At 41.0% G+C, this 25,775-nt stretch overlaps 2 protein-coding genes across 5 annotated transcripts in view; one reads left to right on the forward strand and one right to left on the reverse strand.

Annotated features, from left to right (window-relative positions):
- tspan6 (tetraspanin 6) lies at positions 1 to 10,410 on the reverse strand. Of its 2 annotated transcripts, XM_085244238.1 has the most exons (9): positions 10,270 to 10,410; positions 10,056 to 10,162; positions 6,249 to 6,437; positions 6,093 to 6,167; positions 5,680 to 5,772; positions 5,290 to 5,445; positions 5,086 to 5,169; positions 720 to 804; positions 1 to 628 (listed from the first exon to the last, which is right to left on the reverse strand). In XM_085244238.1, the coding sequence occupies exons 2-8, from the start codon at positions 10,140 to 10,142 to the stop codon at positions 736 to 738; spliced, it is 753 nt and encodes a 250-aa protein (XP_085100364.1). In that variant the 5' UTR covers positions 10,143 to 10,162; positions 10,270 to 10,410; the 3' UTR covers positions 1 to 628; positions 720 to 735. The 2 variants fall into 2 exon arrangements, with proteins under 2 accessions (XP_085100364.1, XP_085100355.1); XM_085244229.1 differs by lacking the exon at positions 10,270 to 10,410 and having other exon boundaries at positions 10,056 to 10,194.
- srpx2 (sushi-repeat containing protein X-linked 2) overlaps positions 10,203 to 25,775 on the forward strand; it is an 18,796-nt gene continuing 3,223 nt past the window's right edge. The window contains exons 1-7 of one of the 3 annotated variants that reach the window (XM_085244184.1): positions 10,203 to 10,341; positions 16,515 to 16,586; positions 17,550 to 17,741; positions 21,504 to 21,680; positions 22,013 to 22,136; positions 22,223 to 22,344; positions 22,428 to 22,607. In XM_085244184.1, coding sequence (XP_085100310.1) covers positions 17,651 to 17,741; positions 21,504 to 21,680; positions 22,013 to 22,136; positions 22,223 to 22,344; positions 22,428 to 22,607 — 694 coding nt within the window. In that variant the 5' untranslated portion in view covers positions 10,203 to 10,341; positions 16,515 to 16,586; positions 17,550 to 17,650. Of the gene's footprint in view, positions 10,342 to 13,659; positions 13,958 to 15,924; positions 15,959 to 16,514; positions 16,587 to 17,549; positions 17,742 to 21,503; positions 21,681 to 22,012; positions 22,137 to 22,222; positions 22,345 to 22,427; positions 22,608 to 25,775 lie in introns of those variants that run through there. The other 2 variants (XM_085244168.1, XM_085244176.1) reach the window with 2 other exon arrangements.

Below are 25,775 nucleotides of genomic sequence, written 5' to 3' on the forward strand. Positions count from 1 at the left end.
CTGGATTTCATCTTTTATTTTCAAGTATTTCACATGCATCCACACAAGAATAACACTAACACTGAAAACTGTGGTAAGAAGTCAGGTGTAGTTGGCACACATAATTGGTAGGGCTGGCTTTCCCACACAGCTCCTATAAATCATTTGTACTTGATTTCAGGAAGGTGACCTGTCCATTTCTAGGGCTTATAAAGGCTTCACACATAAAGATACAGACGTTTAACATTAACAGCTTATTATTGTCTACATTTCATCTGCTCAGCTACAGACTACTAGCGAAAAAATTATAACACAAGGCAACTGCGAAACAAGAAATGAAAATGTTGCTGTCAAATTAACTCAAATAAAAAAGTGACACTAATACACAACATAAACACTAAATGTAATTTCCCTAATTTACTCCCAGAATAACAAATGACCTGTGAAATGTTTTATCTTTGGTCACACCAAGTTCCGAGTATTCTCCCTTTTTGATGCTCCGCAGACATGATTCCCTTGTGCATTGGTGAGATTGAATAAAAGAAAAAGCGGTGAGTGTCTTCCATCTCTAAAATTACATGATAAGAAACACAAAGACAAAATATTAAAATCCCAACTCAGTTCGCACCAGGACCGGCTCATCAGTGACCTGCAAATAGAAGCAGAAAGACCGTTACAAATCCTCCTCAGAACAATCTGTATGACTTGCTGTTATGATAACTCCCTCATAAAAGACATACCTGTGGCAGGTGACTGTTAGACCATCTCATACTGGTTGTTGGTGATGTATCGAGACAAGCAGCAGGCCAGGAACATCCCAATGAGCTGAAACCACAGTACACAAATTTCAATCTGTGGCCCAAACTGACATCTGAAAATTTTTTTCTATGGCTTCCTGAAACCTTAAATTACTTAAAAAACAAAACATAACAAAAAAAACAAAAACAAAACAAGCAACAATTACTTCCTTTTTTGTGTTTTCACAGATTTACTTACATCTTGTATTCATTAGCAAGACGCATGACATCTGCATTAAATTATTCTGTTCTTTTGTCCCATTTTTAGTTTTTTTTTTTTAAGTCAACGTTTAAATGATTCTCTTTCTTATACTTTGTTAATTCCTGGGTTTTGATATTTTTGTGTGGATGGATGCTGGATAACGTGGCAGCTGTACTGATCTGCTGAGGAGAAGAGAGCTGAATGTAAAAGCAAAGCTGTTCAGTTACCCGTCGATCTGCGTTCCTGCTCTCACTAATGTCCACGAGCTGTGGGCATCGTGGATATAAGAGACAGGAATTAGAAATGCCTCCTGGGACGCCTCCTATGTGAGGTGTTTCAAGCACTTTCAATTGGGAGGAGGCCAGGGGGCAGACCCAGGACATGTTTGACAGATACTGTCTCTCAGCTGGTTTGAGAACACTTCTGTGAGGAGCTGGAGAAGATGTCTGGGTGTCTATGCTTAGACTCCTGCCCCGACAACCAAGGTCAGTGACAAAAAAAAATTACTAGATGAATAATCAGACAATGTTACGGTAATTTAAACATGTTTTCTAACTATTCTTTCCTTATGGCTCATGTTTGAAATAAATTTAAAACATGGGTGATTATAGTGACCCATTTGATTTAGGGGCTGTTTAAACTGGGTATTTAAATGACTTTCACCATTACTGTAGCAATGTTGTTTGTTTACTCAGGTTTTGTGTTGGTTTCTGGAGACTTGGAAAGATTTTACATTTGTCTTAACTGGAAAGCACTTGGGTCAAGTCTACTTAAATAAAAGTGACTTGACTTCTCGTATGACTGGAAAACTGTGGCTATACCGCAGAACCACAAGTTGCACAGTTTTCCACTTATAACCTTCACTTACTCTAAGTCAGAGCTTTGCATGGAGCAGCCACACTAATGCTCAGACAGGCTACAAGTAACTGTAAACATTAACTACACTGTGAGTCACTCTGAAAGAACTAGGAAGATCCTTCTCCACACCTGTGCTACAATGGTGGAAAAGAAGTATACAAAAACTTCAGCATGACAAAGAACCAGTCGATAATATAGCATCTGTGAAAGATGATTATTAAGTGGAGGTATGAAAAGAATTTGGGGTAATTCCCAAATTTTATGGCTTTATAAATGCTTTAAATATCGATTCACGGGAGACTATGGTGACTGGCTTGATTTCGGGGCTTGTCTCAAGTGGCCACCTTTGGAGCGGCATGTTGCTGCTTTGTGCAAAAATGACCTACAGTGGGGCAAAAAAGTATTTAGTCAGCCACCGATTGTGCAAGTTCCCCCACTTAAAATGATGACAGAGGTCAGTAATTTGCACCAGAGGTACACTTCAACTGTGAGAGACAGAATGTGGAAAAAAAAAATCCATGAATTCACATGGTAGGATTTGTAAAGAATTTATTCGTAAATCAGGGTGGAAAATAAGTATTTGGTCACCTCAAACAAGGAAAATCTCTGGCTCTCACAGACCTGTAACGTCTTCTGTAAGAAGCTTTTCTGTCCCCCACTCGTTACCTGTATGAATGGCACCTGTTTGAACTCATCATCTGTATAAAAGACACCTGTCCACAGCCTCAAACAGTCAGACTCCAAACTCCGCCATGGCCAAGACCAAAGAGCTTTCGAAGGACACCAGGAAAAGTATTGTAGACCTGCACCAGACTGGGAAGAGTGAATCTACAATAGGCAAGCAGCTTGGTGTGAAAAAATCAACTGTGGGAGCAATCATCAGAAAATGGAAGACATACAAGACCACTGATAATCTCCCTCGATCTGGGGCTCCACGCAAGATCTCATCCCGTGGGGTCAAAATGATCATGAGAACGGTGAGCAAAGATCCCAGAACCACACGGGGGGACCTGGTGAATGCCCTGCAGAGAGCTGGGACCAAAGTAACAAAGGTCACCATCAGTAACACACTACAACGGCAGGGAATCAAATCCCGCAGTGCCAGACGTGTTCCGCTGCTGAAGCCAGTGCATGTCCAGGCCCGTCTGAAGTTTGCCAGAGAGCACATGGATGATACAGCAGAGGATTGGGAGAATGTCATGTGGTCAGATGAAACCAAAGTAGAACTTTTTGGTATAAACTCAACTCGTCGTGTTTGGAGGAAGAAGAATACTGAGTTGCATCCCAAGAACACCATACCTACTGTGAAGCATGGGGGTGGAAACATCATGCTATGGGGCTGTTTTTCTGCCAAGGGGACAGGACGACTGATCCGTGTTAAGGACAGAATGAATGGGGCCATGTATCTGGCCAAGATGGCGCCGCGGATGGTCGCCCTGGTGCTTCAGTGCGTTACTTTTGTTTTGTTTTTGTGCATTTCTTCTGTGTCTGGGGACTCCTCTGGATACTCCTCTGGATACTCGTACACCAGAGAAGAGCTCCTTAACTACAGGACTACAACGCCTGTGGAAGTGCTATTTATGACACTATGTTTGCACTGAAGCACCGCAGCAATTTCCTAATGTTGTAAACCTGCTCAACATTTGGCAATAAACCCCATTCTGATTCTGATTCTGATCGTGAGATTTTGAGCCAAAACCTCCTTCCATCAGTGAGAACTTTGAAGATGAAACGAGGCTGGGTCTTCCAACATGACAATGATCCAAAACACACCGCCCGGGCAACAAAGGAGTGGCTCCGTAAGAAGCATTTGAAAGTCCTGGAGTGGCCTAGCCAGTCTCCAGACCTCAACCCCATAGAAAATCTGTGGCGGGAGTTGAAAGTCCGTGTTGCTCGGCGACAGCCCCAAAACATCACTGCTCTCGAGAAGATCTGCATGGAGGAATGGGCCAAAATACCAGCTACTGTGTGTGCAAACCTGGTAAAGACCTATAGTAAACATTTGACCTCTGTTATTGCCAACAAAGGTTATGTTACAAAGTATTGAGTTGTATTTTTGTTATTGACCAAATACTTATTTTCCACCCTGATTTACCAATAAATTCTTTACAAATCCTACCATGTGGATTCATGGATTTTTTTTTCACATTCTGTCTCTCACAGTTGAAGTGTACCTCTGGTGCAAATTACTGACCTCTGTCATCATTTTAAGTGGGGGAACTTGCACAATCGGTGGCTGACTAAATACTTTTTTGCCCCACTGTACAAGTGATTTTAGCAATGCACACTGGGCAACGTGGCTCAATAAACTTGAGTCTGATATCAGAATGTAGACTGTATGAGGGGAATAACTGCTGAATCAGAGCCAAGATGCACAGCCGCTGTGGCTCTGCTCTAGGTCTCCATGCTACGTCCCCCTTGGTGCAGTCTTGAGAACAGCTGGAGAACACATCACACAAACAAGCTTATGTTGCCACATTTCAACTAGATTTTCTCTCACTGTTGGAAATCATTTCCTGCTGTGTTCGTGTTTGTTGGTTAGTAGAGGTGGGTCACAGCAAAAAAAAAAAAAAAAAATTCAAGACAAACCCTCCAGCTGATCTGCCCGTCCTTTTATTTTCATCCTAACGTGGTGAAAACTGAGCTTTTTCATTAATAGAACAGAGAGTAGAAACATCCTGTCTCAAAGTGACGATGAAAAACCTTTTCTTATACTTATTACTTTGAGGCAGACTGCTGCGATTCCTTAGGCTTAAAACATTCCTTTTTGTTAAAGCAGGATCAGGTGAGCCTGAAACATTCCCATAGTCACATTAATACAGTGAGGATTTTTCTCCACTCCTCTTTTCAATCCTGACGTGTTTACATGCCAATACTACACGTCACAAACTTTTGTCTACTGTCCCACAGTTTGTGTTCTGTCCTCGCCTCTCTGTGGTTGCCTCTCCCCGAGGGTGGTTTTGCTGGGCGTTCTTTCTTCCCACAGTCACCAAGTCCTTGCTCATAGGATAATTTGGTTGTTGGGCTCTCTCTCTAACATTTTAGGGTCTTCACGTTATAATATAAAGTGGCTTGGGGTGACCGCTGTGAATTGGCACTACATAAATCACATTTAACTGAATTAACATAGGTTGGTTATTACTTCAAGAAAAACAATACTAATTGGTTCCTACATCCGGCTTCAATTGTTCAGCTTTTCTTTGGTTTGTAGCCACAAACGGTTTCCATATAACAGAATATTAGACATACCTGAAAGAAGGCAATTCCAAAAGAAATCCCAGCAATTATTCCCAGGTTGTTCTCCATTGTGGTGCTTACCAGCACAAAGCAGCCCTTCACAACAGGAAAAAACAAAAAAAACCCCTCAGAATTAAACAGAAAGTTATATTGAACCAAAACCTTTTACAAATACAGCTGACCATCTTTGAGATGAACTGCTTGTTCCAAACTCACCGTTGTGTACACCACATTCTCAGCCTTGGCAAGATCCTTCAGTGTTTCTGGTGAGCAGTTATCGCTGTCTTTACAGCAGCTGACCGGGATGCCTTTCTCTTGAAAGTACTTTGTATTGTTCCAGTCTGTGTAATTATACACCCCGCAGCAGTGCAACTAAAAGCAAAGAGTCACAACAAAAAAAGAAAAGAAAACAAAGCTATGTTGTGGATTCTCCCTTTGAGAAGACAGTGATGAAAGCAACATGGTTCAAGGAGAGTGCTCCTGTGCGTTCAGTGTTGAGTTGACCTTTAAAATGTTCATATAAACAAGAGCCCTCTGGTGTGTACAGAGAAACATAAAGTCAGATAAATGCAACGCCACTAGGGTGATGGAAAATCTCCCACTTACATTCCTCTGGATGGTGTCCACTGGATTCTTGCTCTCCGTGCCGTTGTACTTTATCACTGCGTTTTTATAGCCGTTGTTCAGTGTGGCTTTGATCTGATGAGTTCAAAATAAAGGCGTCACATACATAACAGAGGGGTTGACTTTGGGTTGTGCTAGCTGAAACCTGACAGAGATAACGGGTATCACAATAGTGGTATTCATCTTTTCGCTGCAGACGCTGCACACGCTCATGTGATTGCACGACTTCACCGTTTGTGATGTTGAACTTGTTTTAACCTGTTTCAAGAAACTTTCACCCATGAAAATAAATGACAAACATTCCCTCAGTGTCATGTTACAGTTTCATTTTGATTCAAGCGTACCAACTGTAAGTTTAACCCACCTCATGTCAAAAAATATTTCCATTTCCTCACCTCATGCCTGAAGATGAAGCCTGAAACTCCAGCCACGAGCTCAGCCAGGAAGACCAAGGTCAAAAACATGGCATACTGAGAAACACAAAAGACAAAAAACAGTCATGCAAGGTTATTTCTGAGACTGGGAATGTTTCCTACTGCTCTTTCACCGACCAGTTTGAGCATCCACGGGCTGCCACGGCATGTGGCGAAGCAGCCGAACAGTCCGAAGATAACGATGATGGCTCCGGTCCCGATGAGGACATATGGCGCGTTGGTGCTCTCCTCAGCAGCCAGGGAGAAATAGGTCTCCAAGCTTACCTTCCCCCACACGCCAACGGCCAGCAGGATCACGCCTGTGACCTGGAGACAACAGAAGAGCGAGTCAGCTCAAGAATCAAAGATCAACAGAGAAACGCAAGGAAGGCTTTTAGGACCTGTGACTGATACGGGTCAAGCCCAACCAGTTACTTAAGAGTGTGGTTAGCATTCAGGAACACAATCATTTCATTTCAATTTATTATGTAGCTCTAGGGAAAATCATAAACAATGAGCAGCTTAATTAAAGAAAGAGAAAGCTAATTAATTTATCTGTGGATCACCAGGGGGGGAAATATCTACTGACTTCAGCTTCCAAAAATATAAAGATCTCTTTTTTGTCACATATGATAATAAAACCATTTTTTGGTAATTATAGACACTTAAAAACATTTTAAATCTATTATTCTGCATGTGTATGTACTCTGACAGACTGGTGATCTACCTTGAATCTCACTTTTACTTGAGAACCGTGTCGGTCTGCATCCAGAGAAAACACAATTTCCCTTAGCGACTTCCTTTATTAAATCTGCACTGATCTCAGGGGAGCAAATGTAGATGAGGCAGGGGGTAGATTGTATCTGAGGCAAACAGGATACAGCCTTTCCGTTCACAATACACGCTTAATATGCTGTGGATTATTCATCTACCCGCCTCGCGTGTTTTAGTAAGAACACGCCTGGGATTCGAGCCTCAGTCTGTGATTTAATCTCAATCTCAGCAGCTTTTCCTTTAACGCTCCCCCACACAAGTCATTAGCCTGAGGGGAGGCATCGGCTCAGCCAGGCAGCAGCAATAAATTGTCAGATAAAAGCACAGCCCTGAACTCTGTGTTAGCAGAAGCAGGAGCCTCACAGGGCTGTTTGCTCAGAGCAAAGACTAACACTGAGAACAACTGTAAGCATCTGTTTTCCTCCACAGACAAGCTTGTGTTTGTTTGTTTCGTTTTGTGAAGAAACGTGATTTAAGCGTAAACAAGAAATTACTGTTGCGTTTATTTTTGGTTATTAAACTGTGAAAATAATAAAACATGTTATTTCCCAACTGCAGAAATTTAAACCACAAGCTCTAATTTGAAGATATATTCAGTTTTTTTACTCCTGTAAATAACAAAGGGAAGCAGGGTTTCACTGATATATTACCTGAAGATGATAACAGGTGATAATTGCTCTGCTTTTTAAAAATGTGCAAATTAGATCAGGGTTTTTCCTACTTCAAAATAAGCCTGTGTATAGTTAAAGCAACAACATTAAGTAGTTGCATTTACTTGTTCCTGATAAACACGTTTTAACCTGAGTCAGGAAATCAAAGTAAAACCACTTTTGATCAACGTCATCACCCCCCCTGCTGATAAACAGTGCATTTTGCTGTAACTTCTGGCAATCTGATTAGTAAAAAAAATATTTTATGCATAAGTTTATGAAACCCCTATTTAAATGTTTTTAATTATGATCAGATTACATTGTCATTTGGAGTTGCCAACATGTTTCTAATGCAGGAAAGACACTGAAGATCAATTTGATCTGTTTTGGCTGATTAACTCTTCAGACAGTGTGTTAACTGAAAGTTGGGTCATTATATTAAAATGAGGCATTGTAAACAGAATAGTTGATCCTCTGTAGGCCACTATATCAGACTTTTGTGCCCTTTTATTTATTTATTTTTTTAAATTGGCCCACAAAAGTCAGTTAATTTATATACCACTAGTTAAAAGCAAACAAACAAAAAAACAAACAAGTAAGCTTTGAGCCCCTGTAGGCTCATCCCTGCTGTTATTGTTGCTGGAGACACGCTGACTGCTGTGAGCCTACAGCAAAGTTTAACCAAATATCTGAGAGTCTAAGCTTGCAGTTTGCACACGCACATCTTTAATTAAACACTTACTAATTCAGCTTCGCTGTCACGGTGTAAAACAAACCGGCTTGGATTGGAGAAGCTAAAAACATCACCATCTTTAAAAGTTTGCTTCAAAGGGGAAGTGGCTGGTGGAAACACAGTCACTGGTACAAAAAGAGGAAGTGGCAACAAGTTGCCCAATGCACTTTTTCACTAGCCCCACCAAAAAAAAAAAAAAAAAAAAGAAGAAAAAAAAAGGGGGGCCCAAAATAAACTAGCCAAAAATAAATTCATTAATAAAAATGAAAAACGGCATTTTTCTTCTAAACATTTGTACTTCCCTAAGGAAAACCATCCAACCACAGCTGCAAATTAGCACTAGATCAAATGAAATAATCTATGTACAAAATTAAATGATTAACTGTGGAGCTTTAAACAGTTTTGTTTAGAGTAAACAAGAAATCTGAAGAGTTATTCTGCACTCCAATCTGGGTTTTATTCCATAAATCATCTCATGTAGTATTCTTGTTGCACGTGTATATAAAAACCCAGCTTCAATGAAATGTCATCTTATCATGATATGAAACTGAGCTGCAATCATCAAATTATCTCTGACATTTTCAGACAAAACCATTAATCATCTACTCATAAAAAAAATAACAGTTTCAGCAAACTGTGTGGAAGAAAAATTACTAGTTGAAGCCGTACATCAAATCCTCTAATCTGAGAAGTATGCAGAGGTTTTGAACAACAGCTGTGCATTAAAAAGAAAAGGGGAACAAAAAACTGAGAACTAGATGAGATGAAATGCTAGGATGAGATGATCACTATATGGCAGCACAGGTTAACAGCAACACAAACTGAGAGTTTTTATTCCCCAGAGTTACTGCAAGACTCTTTTATCAGACATTAATAGCAGTGTACTGATTTATCTGCCAAGGGGTGTAACAAAGGTAACTGATCACAGAGTGATGACGGTCAATCTGCTGTGTAACACCAATTTTACACTGGCTAAAGGCCAAAGGACACTGTGATGAGAGTGTGGCAACAAAAACAAAGTAAACCAACAACATACATCTAATGGCATCGACTACTGCCCAAAATGTTTGCTAGTTCTACTGATGGACTGGTAAATGAGCAAAATAACCACTATAGCCGATTATACAGGCGACCAGGTGCCTTGTCCCACACTTTGTCTGGCTCTAGTTTACACAAGTCACGATATGTTATCTCACAAGAAAAAATGGTCTCAAAGCAGATATATGAATGCATCCCGAATGTTTAGCAGTAATGTGGCACAAGGTCAACAATTTTAACAGTTTAACGGAGAAACGGGAGGAATGCAGTCAAATTAAAAGCCTTCCACAAGTCACCTGGGATCGGGTCACAATATTAATTTCCTCGTAGTTAATTAAACATTAAGTTTAATTAAGTTTCAGTCAGACATAAGATGTAATGTATTTACTTTATTAAATATCCGTTAAAAAAACAAAAACAAACAAACAAACAAAATAAAATGTGACACTGAGGTTTGAGAAGTGCATTAGTGACTTTATTAGTGTACTTTAACGGCTAACGGCAACTTCCAGGGGTAATAAAGGCGAACACTGGGTGGATTTTTTTCCACAAGTAGTTATTACCGTCGACATAAAACTATCTCTACTCTGACTCGTGGACATTTTTTTCAGAAAATTTAACTTGTGCAGTGATTTCAAGAAACCGTGTCGTGAGCCTCGTTGGCAAAGCCGCTGCTCGGAGCCCATTGTTGCTCCTTCGTTAGCCTGTAGCCCCCTACTCCCCTTCCCTTTTGCAAGTCCGGCGACTCACCCAGAAAATCAGGCTGTAGGATATGAGGAAAGTCTTCAGGCAGGTAATCACTGGCTTCGTCTGAAGCCGGCGAGACGGTGGCGACATGTTGGAGTTTAGTTTTTTAACTGAAAAAAAGAGGAAAAAACTTCACTTCCCAGCGTCCAGAAACGAAGAGAGAAGAAGGGAAAAAAGTTCTGGATCTGAGGAGAGAGGGGGAAGTGTCGTCACTTACCCAGACTCACTTTCCTGGAGGATAAACAGCTCAGCTGGACAGACTAGCGTCAAGTCCGCAACAGCGACAGCGGTAAAACACCACACGCGCAAACAGCTATCAAAATAAAAGCCCAGCTGCGACGGGTTTTTTTTGTTTTTTTTTTTTTTAAGGGAAACGGTGTCCAACATGCGGTCCGGGGGCAGAATTGGGCCGCCACAGGGTCCCACTCGGACTGTTTGATGTGAAGTCATTTACTGCTTCCGTTTTTCAATATAATTACCGTATTTCCCGGACTACAAAGCGCACCTGAATATTAGCCGCACAAGCTAAAATCAGGGGGAAATCCTGTTTTGTACATACATTAGCCGCACCTGACTAAAAGCCGCAGGTGTTTCAATGTTGACTTATCATATGTAAGAGAATATGCACAAAGGGAATTGTCAGGAAAGAGATGGCTGTTTGGAGACACACCCCTTTTATTAATATTTTGAAAAACAAGTTATGGGTACATATTTGCACATGTAGTACATAACAGTAACCTACAGCACACCAGAAAAATAGATTCGGACTACCTTTTAGGCTCAGGTGCAGTGACACGGCTTTAACAAGAAGAAAAGTCAGTCATTCACCATCTTTCTCTTCTTCCTGCGCTCTAAAACCACCAAAGTCCTCTTCTCCAATGTTGGAAACGAACAGGCTCAGGATGGCTTCGTCATCCACTCTCCGCTTCTCTCCTTCGTTGTCACTTTCAAAACCAAAGAAATCCTCGTTGTCAGTGTCAGAGTCGAACACCCTCAGAAGGGCCGTGGCGGTGTCCTCCTCTCCATCATGCAGCAGTCCAGCCCTTCAATTTTCCTTTCCAGGATAGACCATTTTTTAGGATTTGGTTCTGTGTTTAGACCCCACACATAGGGGTGGAGGAGTCCTGTCAACAGACCTGTCACCAAGTTATTCTAATGATTGTATGTTTAATCTCTTAATCATTTGTTATCTCATAAGGCCATTTGTTTTTTGTAAAACAGGCTGCAGCATGAGCCCAGAAGCTCATAAACTTAGCAATTCCTGGCTAATTACATCCCATCCCCATAAGAAATGGTTCTGACTTCCAAGAATTGCAGTTGTCCCAGTTTGCTGTGGTATTCATGATTGTGGCTTTTTGGCTGTGCAGGGTTTATAGTGTGATTTTGATCAACTGAGTTATCCACTTGCTGTGTAGCGTTTGGGTCTGAGGCAAATTTGCAAAGTGTCACGGTCCTGGGTCATTTTGACCCAGCATTTTCAGTTCTTATATTCCTTTGTATTATGGTTTGTATTCTGATCCTTTTGTCATGCTTTGTTTATTAGTATTATTCTATGTTTCAGTTATTCTTTGTGAGGGATTAGTTCTTAGGTTGTGTCTCTCGTTTAGTATAAGTTCAGTTCAGTGTCTGTTTCCTGTTTCCCGTTTTATTGTGCCTCATCTCAGTGTGTCTAGCTCCCCGTGTCTCGTTAGCCCAAACCCTCCCAGCTGTGTCTCCCTCCTGTTTTCCATTCCCCGATTACTCCCCTGTGTATATAAGCCCTGTGTTTTCCTGCGTTCCCTGTCGCCTCGTACCCTCAGCTAGCTGTGTGTTCTGCTTCTGTGTTTAATCACCTGCGCCAGTTTAGTATTTCTTTTCCAGTGTTTCCGTCCTGTGTTCAGACTTTTGTTGGTCTTTTGGTGAGTTTAGTTAATACGAGGTTTTTCCCAGCAATAAAGCTGCGCTTAAGTTTAACTTCCGTGTCTGAGTCCTGCATTTTGAGTCCACCACTCCTGCTTGCCTGCCTGCCACACAGCCAATCTTGACACAAAGTGTGGATCACTCATTGAAGGCTGGACCAGAGATTTAATAAGGACATTTTTTTTTAATAAACTTAATTCTAAATGTCTTTTTTTGTCTTTAAAGAATCTGTTGAGTGCTTTTCAGCCTCTAAGAACTTGACCAGACCAGGTGTTCAGATTTTACAGAGATGGTGCTGCTTTACATTTTTCACTGATAAATAAGAAATCCCAGTTTTACTATAATACTAGCATATAGATTTTTCTCCTGTTCTGACTGTTCCACAAGTTTACAGACAAGCATGTTTTTTGTTAATTTGTTTGTTTTTCAACTATTTTCCCCGACCCTTGCAGTGCTCAACCTTTTCAACAAAGCTCACATTTATCTTATTTCAAACACCACCGGAAGTTGATTATTTTGTCTTTGGTATATTATGAGTTAAGGTTTGAGATCAGCTACAATTTTACAGTTCAGTAGTCACAGCTTTCTTCTGAGGCCTATAAACTGGATTGGTTTTCTAGGTATGTTCACATGAGTATGACCTTGTTGTAGAAGGACAATGGCTCATTGTTTTTGTCCTGGAATAACTAAGGCATTATTGAAACAAATATACACTTTACTAGAAGCTCAGTATGAAACAATAAATCATTTATTTTGAATCAATAATTTAAAAATTAATCTGAAAATTGTATATCAATCTATGACATCACCAGCCCCCTGAAGACATGGTCCTGCAGTTTGCAAACAGCAGCCAGTATTTTACTGCACATTTAATGTTAAGGGCTTAAAAAGGTGCAGACAGGCTGGTGCAGACTGGAAGAGATTCGCTGGCTTGCAGAACAGAGTGCTATTCAATTATTAATTAATAAGCTATTACACACTATAACACCACTGCTTGCTTCACATTTGTCAGGGCTGCGCTGTGTCCACGTGCTTTTATTTTGACAGTAGCACCGCTACTTCCTGTCTCCTGCAGTCGGTCTTTACAGTCCTTATAATTAGCTTCCTTCTGCTGATGTGGATGTGACACACGCGTCACAGCAGTCAGAGCAGCCTTGTAAATATGCGCTTAGTTGAAGATAAACACAAAGACTGATGCTTTTTTTCGTTCTCCAAATTGAATTTCTACTTGCATCGTGCTCTCCTCGTGCGATTTTCTAAACAAATTACATGTGATGATCCTTTTAAAAAAACAAAGCGTCGCATTAAATAGTGCTACATTTAATTACTACTAGACCGTGAGCTCTTTGTAAGTGTTGTGTATTGTGGGGGGACATATTTGGAGCATTTTGTAAGTTTATTTTGAAAGTAGCCCGTTTCATTAAAACAAAACAAAACGAAAAAAACAAAAACCCATCAGGCGTGATGTCACTGAAATAACATTATGAGATTATGAAATAAAGATCCATAACAGCTGATAACTCCAGTGCCATTGTATATATCAGATGGCAGCCTAAAAAATCTGCTGCTGCAAGTGAATTAGCGTATAGGCCTACTTCTTGCATGAGTTGAAGGGTGGAGTTTATAAAAGATTTTTAATCATGTTTAATGCAGCGATGGGTGGAAACACACACACACACACACACACACACACACACACTAGAAGCCCGTTAGTGCCACCAAGTGGTTTTTGTCTCTGTGATGAACTAGAAGAATCTTTCCTTAACAAAAGCTGAGGAGGCTGCTGCGTGAAAGGAGCGCTCGTTGTTGACTGTGGGGATTATTCAGACAACTCTTTTTTTTTTTTTTAAAGCTTTCCTCAGTTTTATAGCTTCGTAGGTCTGTGTTGGACTCTGAGATTCTTGGAGTTGTACAAAAAAAGTTTGATCTCATCCAGGAGTGTCATCTCTGCGTTTCTGACATGCGCCTCAGCCGCTCTGTTGCTGTCTTCATCTTGTTCTTCACAGGTGAGTCCATGCGACAAACCTAGCGTGTACGAGACAAGAAAACAAAAATAAACAACAATTCAAATGTTAGGGGCTAGATTTCATCAAAGTACCACGTGATTACAGTGCACGATGTACTTTCCTGTGATCAAAGGAAAAGTACAGAATCAACAAAGTAAAACTACTCCTTAAGTTCCCAATGCAAAAACGTTTGCTCCCAAGGTTTTGGATAGTGCATATTCTGTTAGCAGAAACTAGATGGTGAAGTTGAAACAGAGGCTGAAACTAACGAGCAATCTGCTGCTTCTGTTTAGCTACAGTAACCATGAAAACTCATATTTCCAAAGCGTAAGTGACATCTCTGATAAAAAATGGGAAGCAGCAAGCTCTCATATTTATTAAGAGAGAGAAACCATGAAATCTTTGGCAAGTAAAGAATAACTTTAACTTAAAATAATGATTGTTTTGTTTTAGCTCAATCAATCAGTTGTTCGACTAAAGCTATCTAGCTATCTAAAGTAATCTAAAGTAACTACATCTGTCTGACAGTGATCTTCTTTTAAAGGAAAAGTTATTTAGTCTAAGTTTAGTATAAATTCAAGCATTGGTTTTGTTGCAAGTCTCAACTAAGACAAATTTGCATGAATATGTAATATATTAGATGGTTGGCCAAGGTTCAAGTCACTCATCTTCCCTGCAGCTGGGAAATACCTCCTCTGCAGTAAAGCCACTGGTATTAGATCCAGATGTGCTGCATTTTTTAGGTGAATCGATGAGTACAAATGGAGGTTCCTGCTCCATTTGTGCCTCCACAACATCTCCCAACATGCAACTGGCTAAAATCCAGGATAAGATGACTTTAAAAATGAGCTGAGCTTCATTTCTCTTCAGGTGTTCCTTCCCCGTTTGCTGACCAAGCAGTTTAATTACGGCTCAGCTCCAGTTAATTACTGAGGAGTCCCCCTCCGGGCCAAACGTGCTAAAGCCTTCATTTAATCCTGCAAGATAATGACATGACCTGAGATTCCCCTCGGCAGCACATATGAACTCCAGCGATGATGAGGAGTGATTGAAAGGATGATGCTCGGTCTCTCAGCTTTGTCATTAGAGACATGAAATGTCAGATGAGCAGCAGCTTCTTTGTGGTCTGACTCATTTCTGCTGCATGGTCTCACTCTGCCTGCAGTGTGCATGTCTCTGCAGTAAAATCTGCCTAATGTGTGTCAGTGTCTGGGTATTCTGCACCCCTTAGTCATCAGAAGCAGCGTTTGAGTAAAAGCACCAGTCGGGCAAGCCTTTCTTTGTCATACGTGAGAAAAAATGGATTCTCTTTGGGTCCGAGAACAAGTTATGAGGGGACTATTTTCATACATATTATCACAAAAGCTGAATGAGTAACAAGAAGTCTAATCTCCAAGGTTATGTTTGCCTATTAGGAAAAACAGCTTAAGTCTATAGAAAACCTCAGTTTCAATTTTATCCATGTATAATCTCACATATCATTTTAATTCCCATGTGCATGATAGTACACCCCACTTGCAGTAATGTCCATTTCTATATTTGAACACTGCAGTGATTAGCCTGTTATTTCCTGTGTGACTAATTCTCTGTGAGGGGAAATATTAGCCTGGGGAAGTGTATTGTGTGGAACATTGGGCTCTTTATAAGAAAAATAAAACAAACAAAAAAACCCACTGACGGTGGGTTTAATCTGCTTGTCTTAGGAAGAATCTGGAGCAGAGTAGGGAAATTAAATGTATCATTACTAATAAAATGCTTTAAAGTGGACTTTATTAGCTTGAGACTAAGTTTAATGCTGAGCTGAAGCAAAGGAAGCAGAGCAGGAACTGAGAGCTGGGATGGGGGGTGGGGGATTGACAGACTGGAAAGTTTGGCACTCAGCTCTAAACACGGAGTCATTTTCAGGATACTGTGCCTGAGCCACCACTGCAGAGAAAGAAGAGTAACAGTGATTTATTGTGCAGAAAGTACAGTACAAGAACTGTTAGAACATGGAAACTGGTGAGTAAGAGACACAATCGCCAAGTGGGCAATGAAAACATGCTGTTTGTCCTGATGTGTGGTGGAGTTAAAGTGAAAGTTTCAAAACATAACCAAGGCCATTTACATGCATCACCTCAAGAAAGCAAAGAGCCCCAGGATTTTCCATTTCCTGATTGGAAATCCAGGTGGAATATTATTTGAGTTGTGCTAAAGGAAGCTGAAAGGAGGTTGTGGAAATGAGAGTGCGCGGTGAGAAAAGTTTGTGTCTGCCTGCTTCTGTGTGACCTACATAATATGTGCTTCAGTCGTATTATTTCACCCCAGCTGATGCTCAGGAGGTTTGGGGTTCGAGCCCTAGGCTTTTCTACATGTTGGCTTAAACACATGTCCAGGGGTTAGGTTGCTCCTGATGTTTCCATGTGAGTGTGTGAATGTTAGGTTAAAAGTGCTTAGGTTTTTTAAATACGTGTGAATGATACTTGTAGTAAGAAAGCTCAAAAAGAGTAGAAAAGTGCTATTTGAGTGACAGTCTATCTACCATAAACACATGTGACATGTCTGGTTGTTTTTTCAGCTGGCTCTGGGACTACAGTATACGAAAATGAGTTTACAGAGGAAGATACGACTCCTCAACTGGACTACACAAGTGCGTATGGACAACAGACACTCACTGGGGCTGGGCCATATGTCAGAACATACCATCAAACAGTGTCTATTAAAGATTTGGCCTCTGTCGCTCATATGACGGTAGCTAACACATCTGGTGTCAAGAATAAGCAGCTTAGTAAGAAAGTCTGTAAACTTTTAGATTTTTGCTCAAAGACTCTTCTAGGAAACCAGATGATAAAGAGAATATAGATATTTATAGCCTGCTTACTTCTTTGGATCCAGGGTTATGCAATCCAGATGAAATGGTTTTTTGATTTTTGTGTCAGTCACTGCTGTTAAAGCCATTAGAAAAAAAAACGTGTGTAATTATTTATTTATTTATTCATTCTTTGCTGCCTTGATGTCTGGCTTAATCCTCTTCACAACGTTGCTTCAGTTCATTGAAGATTGGAGGCATTTGTTTAGGCACAGCTTTCTTAAATTCCCAACAAAGCATTTTAATTGTGTTGAGGTCTGTCAGACAGATGACCTCATATTTGACTCTAGAATACTCTGTTATACATAGGAGCTCATGGTCGACTCAATGACTGCTAGGTGTCCTGGTCCTGTGGCTGCAAAACAAGCCCACACCATCACCTTTCCATCACCGTGTTTGACACTTGGTATGAGTTGTTTATGCTGATATGCAGTGTTTGGTTTTCTCCAAATGTGATTCTGTGCATCACAGCCAAACATTTCCACTTTTGTGTCCTCTGTCTGGGCACTGTTTCAGAAGTCTTATGGTTTGCTCAGATGCTTCTTTCTAATAATAATTTTTGTGGTGCTTTTCATCTGGTTTCTTGCTGAAGTTTGAATCTTTGAACTCTATAATAAAGACTGATTAACTGATATAGACAAGCACAGTCTGAAATCCCACTTTTCCCATGAGTGAACACTGAGTCCAACACTCAGAGTCTAAAGGAATCACACAAATCTGATTCTGGCTGCTCTTTAAAAACAGACCCTTACTGGTGCCATCCTCCGGGTCTGACCAACGGTGAGGTGACCTGCCACTCCCCTCGAGGCAGAGCCTACAGGAGCACATTGGGAACGCGTTGCCAGATGAGCTGCGATCGAGGGTACAAGCTGCTGGGAAGACGCTCCATTATGTGCCTCGCTAATCGCCGCTGGTCTGGGACTGCTTACTGCCGCAGTATGTGGAGATTTTAACTTAACATGTGATCAGTTTGGTGACACTCTTTGTTTTTCTGACCAAGAAAATCGATCAGCAAATACGGTGAGTGTCTGTTATTTGAAAATATTCATCTCATTCTTACTGGCCAGGAATTATAAAATCAGTTCAGTTCACATGTTCCCTTATTACCATGAGCACTGGAGTTGTTAATTTTATTCACTGGCACCACATGTAAGTGTTAATCCACTGCTGAAAATAGTCCCGCCCAGAAGGCTTTTGGCCCATCAGTTAAAACGTCAGGCCTCGTCTCGATTAATTTCCCAAATTAAAGATGCGGCAGGCAACTCGGTCTCTGATTCAAAGGAAGTAAACGAGGTGTTTAAGACGTACTATTCCTCCCTATATGAATCTGAATCTGCTGCTGACGCCTCAGAGATGGATTCTTTTTTTAACGGTCTTACAATGCCCACTGTCGATCCTGTTATAGCTGAACAATTAGATGCCCCTCTTAGGCTGGATGAAATTGTGCATGCAATCAAGACCATGCACAATGGTAAGGCACCAGGACCTGACGGGTTTTCAGTTGAATTTTTAAAAACTTTTATAGACAAGTTAGCCCCACTACTTCTTTCAGTGTATAATGAATCTTTTGAACGTGGTCTATTGCCCCCTACATTGTCTCAAGCACTAATTACTGTTCTCTTAAAGAAGGGTAAGGATCCTACGTCTTGCACCTCGTATAGGCCTATTTCACTGCTGAATGTTGATGTTAAAGTCTTGGCTAAAATTTTAGCAATTTGCCTTGAAAAGGTTCTTCCTACTATTATTTCAGATGAACAGAATGGCTTTATTAAAGGCCGCCAGCTGTTCTTTAATGTCCGCACGCTTTTGAATGTCATTCTTTCCCAACACTCAACCACTAATCCAGAAGTAGTTATCTCACTTGATGCTGAGAAAGCTTTCGATCGTGTAGAGTGGAGCTTTCTCTTTGCGGTCTTGCGAAGATTTGGTTTCAAGGACAAATTCATTTCATGGATTCGACTGTTGTACAGGGCACCCCAAGCCAGTGTCTATACAAATGGTGTTTCCTCTGGCTACTTCTCATTGTCACGCGGGACGAGACAGGGTTGCCCCCTGTCCCCCCTACTTTTTGCTATTGTAATTGAACCCCTATCTGTAGCTTTGAAGGCCCTTCCTCATTTTCGTGGTATTTCCCGGTCAGGCCTTGTCTTAAAATTGTCTTTATATGCAGATGACCTGCTTCTATATGTTTCTGATCCCTTATCTAGCATACCATCGATTGTGTCTCTACTAAACAAGTTCGGCTCTCTGTCAGGTTACAAAATAAATCTTCTTAAAAGTGAATGTTTCCCCATAAATTCTTTAAGTTTTACACTTAAACAATCTGACATTCCTTTTAGACTTAGCCCTGCTGGCTTTAAATATTTGGGAGTTAACATGACTCGTACTTTGTCTTCTCTATACTCTTCCAATTTCTCCCCTTTAATGACTCAAATTCAATCAGATTTTCAGAGATGGAAATCGCTACCTTTGTCCCTAATTGGTCGGATCAATGCTGTAAAGATGAACATTTTGCCTCGATTGTTATTTCTGTTTCAGAGTATTCCTATATTTTTACCTAAAGCTTTTTTCAAAAAGTTAGACCAGCTAGTTACATCATTTTTGTGGGGAGGGAAACACCCCAGGGTGAGGAAATCATTATTACAGAGACTGACATTTGATGGTGGTCTTGCCTTGCCTAACTTTTTATTTTACTATTGGTCCTCTCATGTTCACAAATTGACCCATTGGCTTGAATCTCAAGACCTGCTGTGGTGCAAACTGGAACGCCTGTCGTGCACTTCCTCATCCTTAGAAGCTTTATTATTCTCTCCACTACCACTTAAGCCTTCTCATTTCACCCAAAATCCGGTGGTACAGTCTAGTCTAAGGGTCTGGTCACAATTCAGGAGTCATTTTAAGTACATCTCTGCGTCAGTACACATGCCCATCACGCAGAACCATCTGTTTACTCCTGGCCTCATTGATGGTACCTATGTACAGTGGAAGCGTCATGGTATTAATACATTTAAGGATCTCTATAAAGATGGCACTTTCTTAACTTTTTTAGACCTGTGTTCAGAAACAAATCTTCCGGCTACCAATCTATTCCGTTATTTTCAGGCACGGCATTGCACTTCTGCTCTCTTCCCCTCCTACCCTCTTCTCCCAAATGTCCAACCGTGGGAGGAATTCTTATCCCTTAAACCCAATAAGAAGTCAATTATATCTTTAATATATAAACAACTTATGGATTTAAATGTCCATTCCGTTGCTAAAATTAGGGGGGCTTGGGAGCGGGAGTTAGGAATAATTTTTTCGGATCAGCAATGGGAGAAAGCAGTATCCAATGTCCGTTATAGTACGTCCTGTGCCAGGTTACAACTCATCCAGTTCAAGGTGTTGTACAGGGTTTACTATTCAAAGTCTCGTCTGTCTGAGATTTACCCACAAGTGATGGATCAGTGTGAGAGATGTCATGCCACCCCATGTGACCTAGGCCATATGTTCTTTCTGTGCCCAAGACTCCATGGCTTCTGGAGTCAGTATTCAGTTATTCTTTCCAAAGCTCTTGGGACCCAAATCTGCATGGACCCTTTTCTAGCTGTTTTTGGGCTTCCAGTCAACACTGGTCTAACCAACCCTACACACTTCAAAATATTAGCCTTTACATCACTTTTGGCTAGACGTTGCATCTTACTCCTTTGGAAATCTTCAAAGCCACCTTCAGTTTCTTTTTGGTTTAGAGATGTGATGTCATCTCTTAAATTGCAAAAGCTAGGCCTTGTGGCGAAGGGCAAATACAGAGAATTTTATTCTATCTGGGGCCCCTTCGTGGACTATTGCAAGTCATTAAACGCTCTACCAGCTGATTAATATCATGTCTCTTCCCCCCCCCCCCCCCCCCTTTTTTTTTTTTTCTCCCCCTTTTGGGGTTTGTGTTTGTTTTGGGTTTCTTATTAGGTTTTGTTTTGTTTGTTTACTTAAGCGTGTGTGTAGATGTGCCTGTGTGTGTGTTATTGTGTCTGTTCATGTAAGAAAAACTAAAAAATATGTGAGGGGAACAGATTGTGTTGTCATTGTAAACTACTGTACACTTGTCTCTCAATAAAAATATTTAAAAAAAAAAGAAAATAGTCCCCAATTACACTTTTTTTTACTCTTTGAGAGTAATAGTTGCTTAAAAATGCAGTTCCCAGTTTGAGCCTTTTTAACAGCTCGGAGAGTTAAATCAAATCCTGTTTTTAGATATTTTCTTCACACGTGCTCACACTGCTAGTGTTGTTGACACTAAAAATAAAAAATCACCAGCCAAACCTTTTAATTCTTGGACTTTCCTGGGGTGGCTTTTTATGATTCACAGTTCAAAATAACGAATTGTTCTTTTTTTAATACTCTGAAGCAGACTGCTTAACAATTTTAACCTTTAAGGAAAGTTTCTTTTGATTGCCCCCTCCCATACAGAAGGTTTGAAAAGCAGATGGGTGGGGCTTCTGTGCTTACAGTGGAAAGTGTGAAGCTGACATGTCCATATTAAGGATATCTGCTGTCAGTGATGTTATATAGACCCAAGAGAATAAAATAATCTAAAACTAAATGTTTAGAGCAGTCTGGTTCTTACTTGAACATACACTGAGCTCATTAGTTACAATTTTGACCATGTTTAATATGAACAGCCACCACTGTGGCCATTTAACATACTCTCTGTGTGCCCATCAGAGATGCGCTGCCACATGCTGCCCCTCATTTACCATGGCAGGTACACCTGCACTCAGGGCTTTATGGTGGACTCCAGGTGTGACTTTACCTGTGACACTGGCTATCGCATTGAAGGAGAACCATCACGCATCTGCCAGCACAGGGGGTCATGGAGCGGAGTACAGCCGGTGTGTTCAGGTACGCAGCACTGTCTCAGTGTGTAGATCCAAGTGAAGCCGACCAAATGTTTGGAAATTCTGTCAGCTATATTTTTTAACTTAATGCCATACATGGACTTTAAATCAGGCCATCTGCTCTGGTGTGGTTATCCTTCATTCCTTCACAGGATTGGCTCCTTTTACAGTCTCACAAAAACAAGCATATTTCCTCCTCGTCTGTTCTCTGGACTGAATCCAAACTGTGGCTTGTTGCTTTCTGAATTAAATTCTGCTCTTTATAGCTGTAGCAGTTGGGCAATGCTGACAACATGCCTGCTTCCTTTCTCTAATGCTACATTGCCATTATTTCAGATACTGATCCTCCAAAGATAAAGTGTCCTCCATCTAGACTCAAGGTCGCTGAGCCTGGAAAGCTCACCGCCAAGGTGACCTGGGACCCTCCGACAGCCACAGACACTGCTCACAAGTCACTCGAGTATGTCACAGACTTCCTTTATTTCCCTTTCCTGTTCATTCTTAAATGGATTTGAACATTTTGTTGGCTACTGTGTCTCTCTGCAGTGTGATATTAGTGGGCCAGGAGCCAGGCACTGACTTTAAAGAGGGACTTCACATTATCCGATATAAAGTGTACGATCAGGCCAGGAACAGAGCTGCCTGCAAGTTTATAGTGCGTGTTGAGGGTAAGCTGCCAAACCGGATTTCTTGAGTTACTATTTTGTTATCACTGTTGTATTTTATTTACATGATTTTGTTTTACATTCAGTGAGAAGATGTCCAGAACTCTTTCCACCCTTGCATAGTTACCTCAGCTGCTCCTCCGATGGGAACAACTATGGTGCAACGTGTGAATACCACTGCGAAGGAGGATACGAACGGAGGGGGGTGTCGAGTCGTGTCTGCCAATTCAACCGAAGCTGGGGCGGAGATCCTGCTGAGTGTGTTCGTGAGTACTGAGTCTGCAAATAGGTGACTTTAAGATGACTGTATAACAGTGGCAAATGTACCAGACTGACACAACAATATAATAAATAGAGTAAAAAAAAACATTTTTATATTGTAAGGTAGACCCTAGAATAATACATACAGAGAAAAACCCAACAATCATATGACCCCGTATGAGCAGGAACTTTGGCGACAGTGGGAAGGAAAAACTCCCTTTTAACAGGAAGAAACCTCTGGCAGAGTGAGGGGCGGGGCCACCTGCTGTGACCAGTTGGGGTGAGAGAAGGAAGACAGAAAGACATGCTGTGGAAAAGAGCCAAAGACTGCAGTCAGTACTCAGTTGAGGCTCCAACCACCACCAACACCGGCAGATGAATCGCAGACTGCAGAAACTTTACACTGGACTTCACACACCGGGGATTCTCTATCTGTCCATTGTTCCTCTAGACCAGCGGTCCCCAATCCCAGTCCACGAGGGCCGGTGTCCCTGCAGGTTTTAGGTCTCACCCTGGGTCCACACACCCGAATCACATGATTAGTTCTTTACCAGGCCTCTGGAGAACTTCAAGACATGTTGAGAAGATAATTTATCCAATTAAATCAGCTGTGATGGATCAAGGACACATCTAAAACCTGCAGGGACACCGGCCCTCGTGGACTGGGATTAGGGACCCCTGCTCTAGACACTAGGACTTAGATTTACCAATGAAATGCAAAAATTACCTTCATCTGAAGAGAGGCCTTCTGATGTTGTCTTTGGTTCAGGAGTAGCTTAATATTAAGACTGCTTCTTTCCCTGAGGACGTCTGTGGGTGGTGGCTCCTGATACTTTGACACCAGCATCATTCCACTCCTTGTAAAGCTTTCCCAAATTCTTTAATCGACTTTTCTTGTCAGTCTGCTCAAGGCTGCAGTCGTCCCTGTTGCCTTTGCATCTTTTCCTACCACACTTTTCCCATCCAGTCAGCTTTCCATTAAAATGCTTCGATACAGCACTCTGTGAACAGCCAGCCTTTTCAGCCATAAGTTTCTGTGGCTTACCCTCCCCATGATCGTCATCTGGACAACTGTCGAGTCAGCAGTGTTGTGGTAGTGTGTTCTAAACTAGATTGAGAGGTATATTGTATTTATAATGTTTGAAAATTCATTCATTCAAACTCAAAATGAAATCTTCAAATCATTTCAGATATATGGGCTCAAAATGTGGTCATAAATATTTTGTACTTGTAAATCAGGATTTGTATGTGTAAAAAAGATTTGTGTGTGGACGAATTTTGACCCTATTTTTCTTCCTTTCATCTGATTGGTCAATGTCATGTCAATCACAAATGTAACAATCCAATCAGAGAACAGATGGGTTTGGCTGTCGGAGGGGCGCTTTTTTTGAACTGCAGGTCTTTGAAGGGAATAAATGCCCTTTTACATGCCAACCCAGCGTTTTCCTTCATCACCACGAAGGAAAACAGTCTGTGGTCGTCCGAGTTTGGTGATTTTTGTGTCACAGGTCTACGTGTTTAATACAGGGACTTCCACAGCCTTTTCAACAGCGCTGCGGACCGTGGGGTGGGGCGGGCAGTGTTTTGGAAATGACAGTCTTCATCACAAAGCTTTCTTCGTTATGAATTAGCATACATGTTTTTATTGAACATTTGAAGAACTAGCAAAATAAAAACAGAAACTCTTGTAGAGGACATAAAGTCAGAGATAGAAAAGATGCACCTGCTCCGGAGCAGGTGCATCTAGTACAGGTAGAGCTGCTGCAAAAACCCACAGAGCTCAGCAGCCAGCGCAAAAAATTCTGGATCCTTTGCTTTTAGTTAGCAGTTAGCATTAGCACCACATCCTGCGTCCGATGTGAAAGGACTTTTATGCTGCGCACTGTGACTCACAGCAATGGTCCCGGGTCAGCCCTGACTTTGTGTTAAACTAATCCTAAAGTAATAATGGTGTTTCTAACCACTGACATACCACAACTTTATCCTTTCAACAGCGGCTGAAAGTTAGGGGACCTAGCTGCTATCGGATATTTATATAGAGATCCTCCAGCTTCAAACTGTATCACCCTTCAAGGACCTGCAGTTCAAAAAAGCGCCCCTCCGACAGCCAAACCCATCTGTTCTCTGATTGGATTGTTACATTTGTGATTGACATGACATTGACCAATCAGATGAAAGGAAGAAAAATAGGGTCAAAATTCGTACTTGTAACTTGCAGGGTTTTTTTTGGCTAAGTCCACACACAAATCTTTTTTACACATACACATCTTTTTTACGCACACACAAATTCCTTTTACACATACAAAACTGATTTACAAGTACAAAATATTTATGACCACATTTTGAGCCCATGCCAGATATTGCACTTCTGATTTTGTGAGCTGTAACCAACAATCATCAAAATTCAAACAAAAGAAATGAAGCTTGTAAGATTTCACTTCACATCAAATGACTATATGAAAGTAACTTTTCAGGATACTTGCATTTTTTGCACTAGTATATTAGTATAGTTAATAAACAGTTGTTTATCATGGCTGTTTTGCATCAACCAGCAAATATTTTATATACAGTGAGGTAGTAAAGTCCAGTGGTTCCTGACATAAGGGGAAGGCACCCCACAAAGATAATTATTAGAGGAATAAAAAGTTCCACTTTACAGTTTCCTCTGTCCTTTTGTTATTTATGTTGTGTCAGAGATTTACAGTTAACAAACAGTCAGGTGAGTAAACAACACTGAGACACTTGTTACTGATAACGTGCGGCACGGGTGAATCTCAGACAGAGAGACACACCGAACTGCAGTATTCATTTATTTTTATAGGTTACATCGCAAATATAATCACATTTCCTGTTACGCAGGTCCTGATGCTGTCTGTGTGTAAGCTGTGTGTGTATGTGTCACAAAGTGTGTGTGCTACAAGTCAATTTCTAAGAATAAGATAATGCAAGTCAACTTCTGCGGATGTGTATTTCTGTGCTGATCTCTTGCGGTAAATGTCACAGGGTCACAGGGTCAGCTTCCTGTTTCTTCAGAAAGCTGTGTCTGGTGAAATATGTGAACATAAGCATAACATAACATTTGAAGCATAATCAAATAAAACAGTAAAAAATCCTTAACATGTTGTGACAGATATTCAGAGGCAGGACATTTTTGATGGTGTCTAAAAGCGTTG

The sequence above is a fragment of the Mchenga conophoros genome, linkage group LG2 (assembly GCF_057382185.1).
Source record: "Mchenga conophoros isolate Kocher_MC1m ecotype Shallow Benthic linkage group LG2, M_conophoros_male_GT1.1, whole genome shotgun sequence".
NCBI lineage: Eukaryota > Metazoa > Chordata > Actinopteri > Cichliformes > Cichlidae > Mchenga > Mchenga conophoros.

Excerpts from the sequence above, each read along its gene's own strand:
- tspan6 (XM_085244238.1), bottom strand. The coding sequence starts at position 10,142 with ATGTCGCCACCGTCTCGCCGGCTTCAGACGAAGCCAGTGATTACCTGC. Across the intron at positions 5,446-5,679 it reads TGGACACCATCCAGAGGAAT|TTGCACTGCTGCGGGGTGTA; the intron begins GTAAGTGGGAGA and ends CTTTGCTTTTAG. Across the intron at positions 805-5,085 it reads TTGGAATTGCCTTCTTTCAG|CTCATTGGGATGTTCCTGGC; the intron begins GTATGTCTAATA and ends CTGTGGTTTCAG.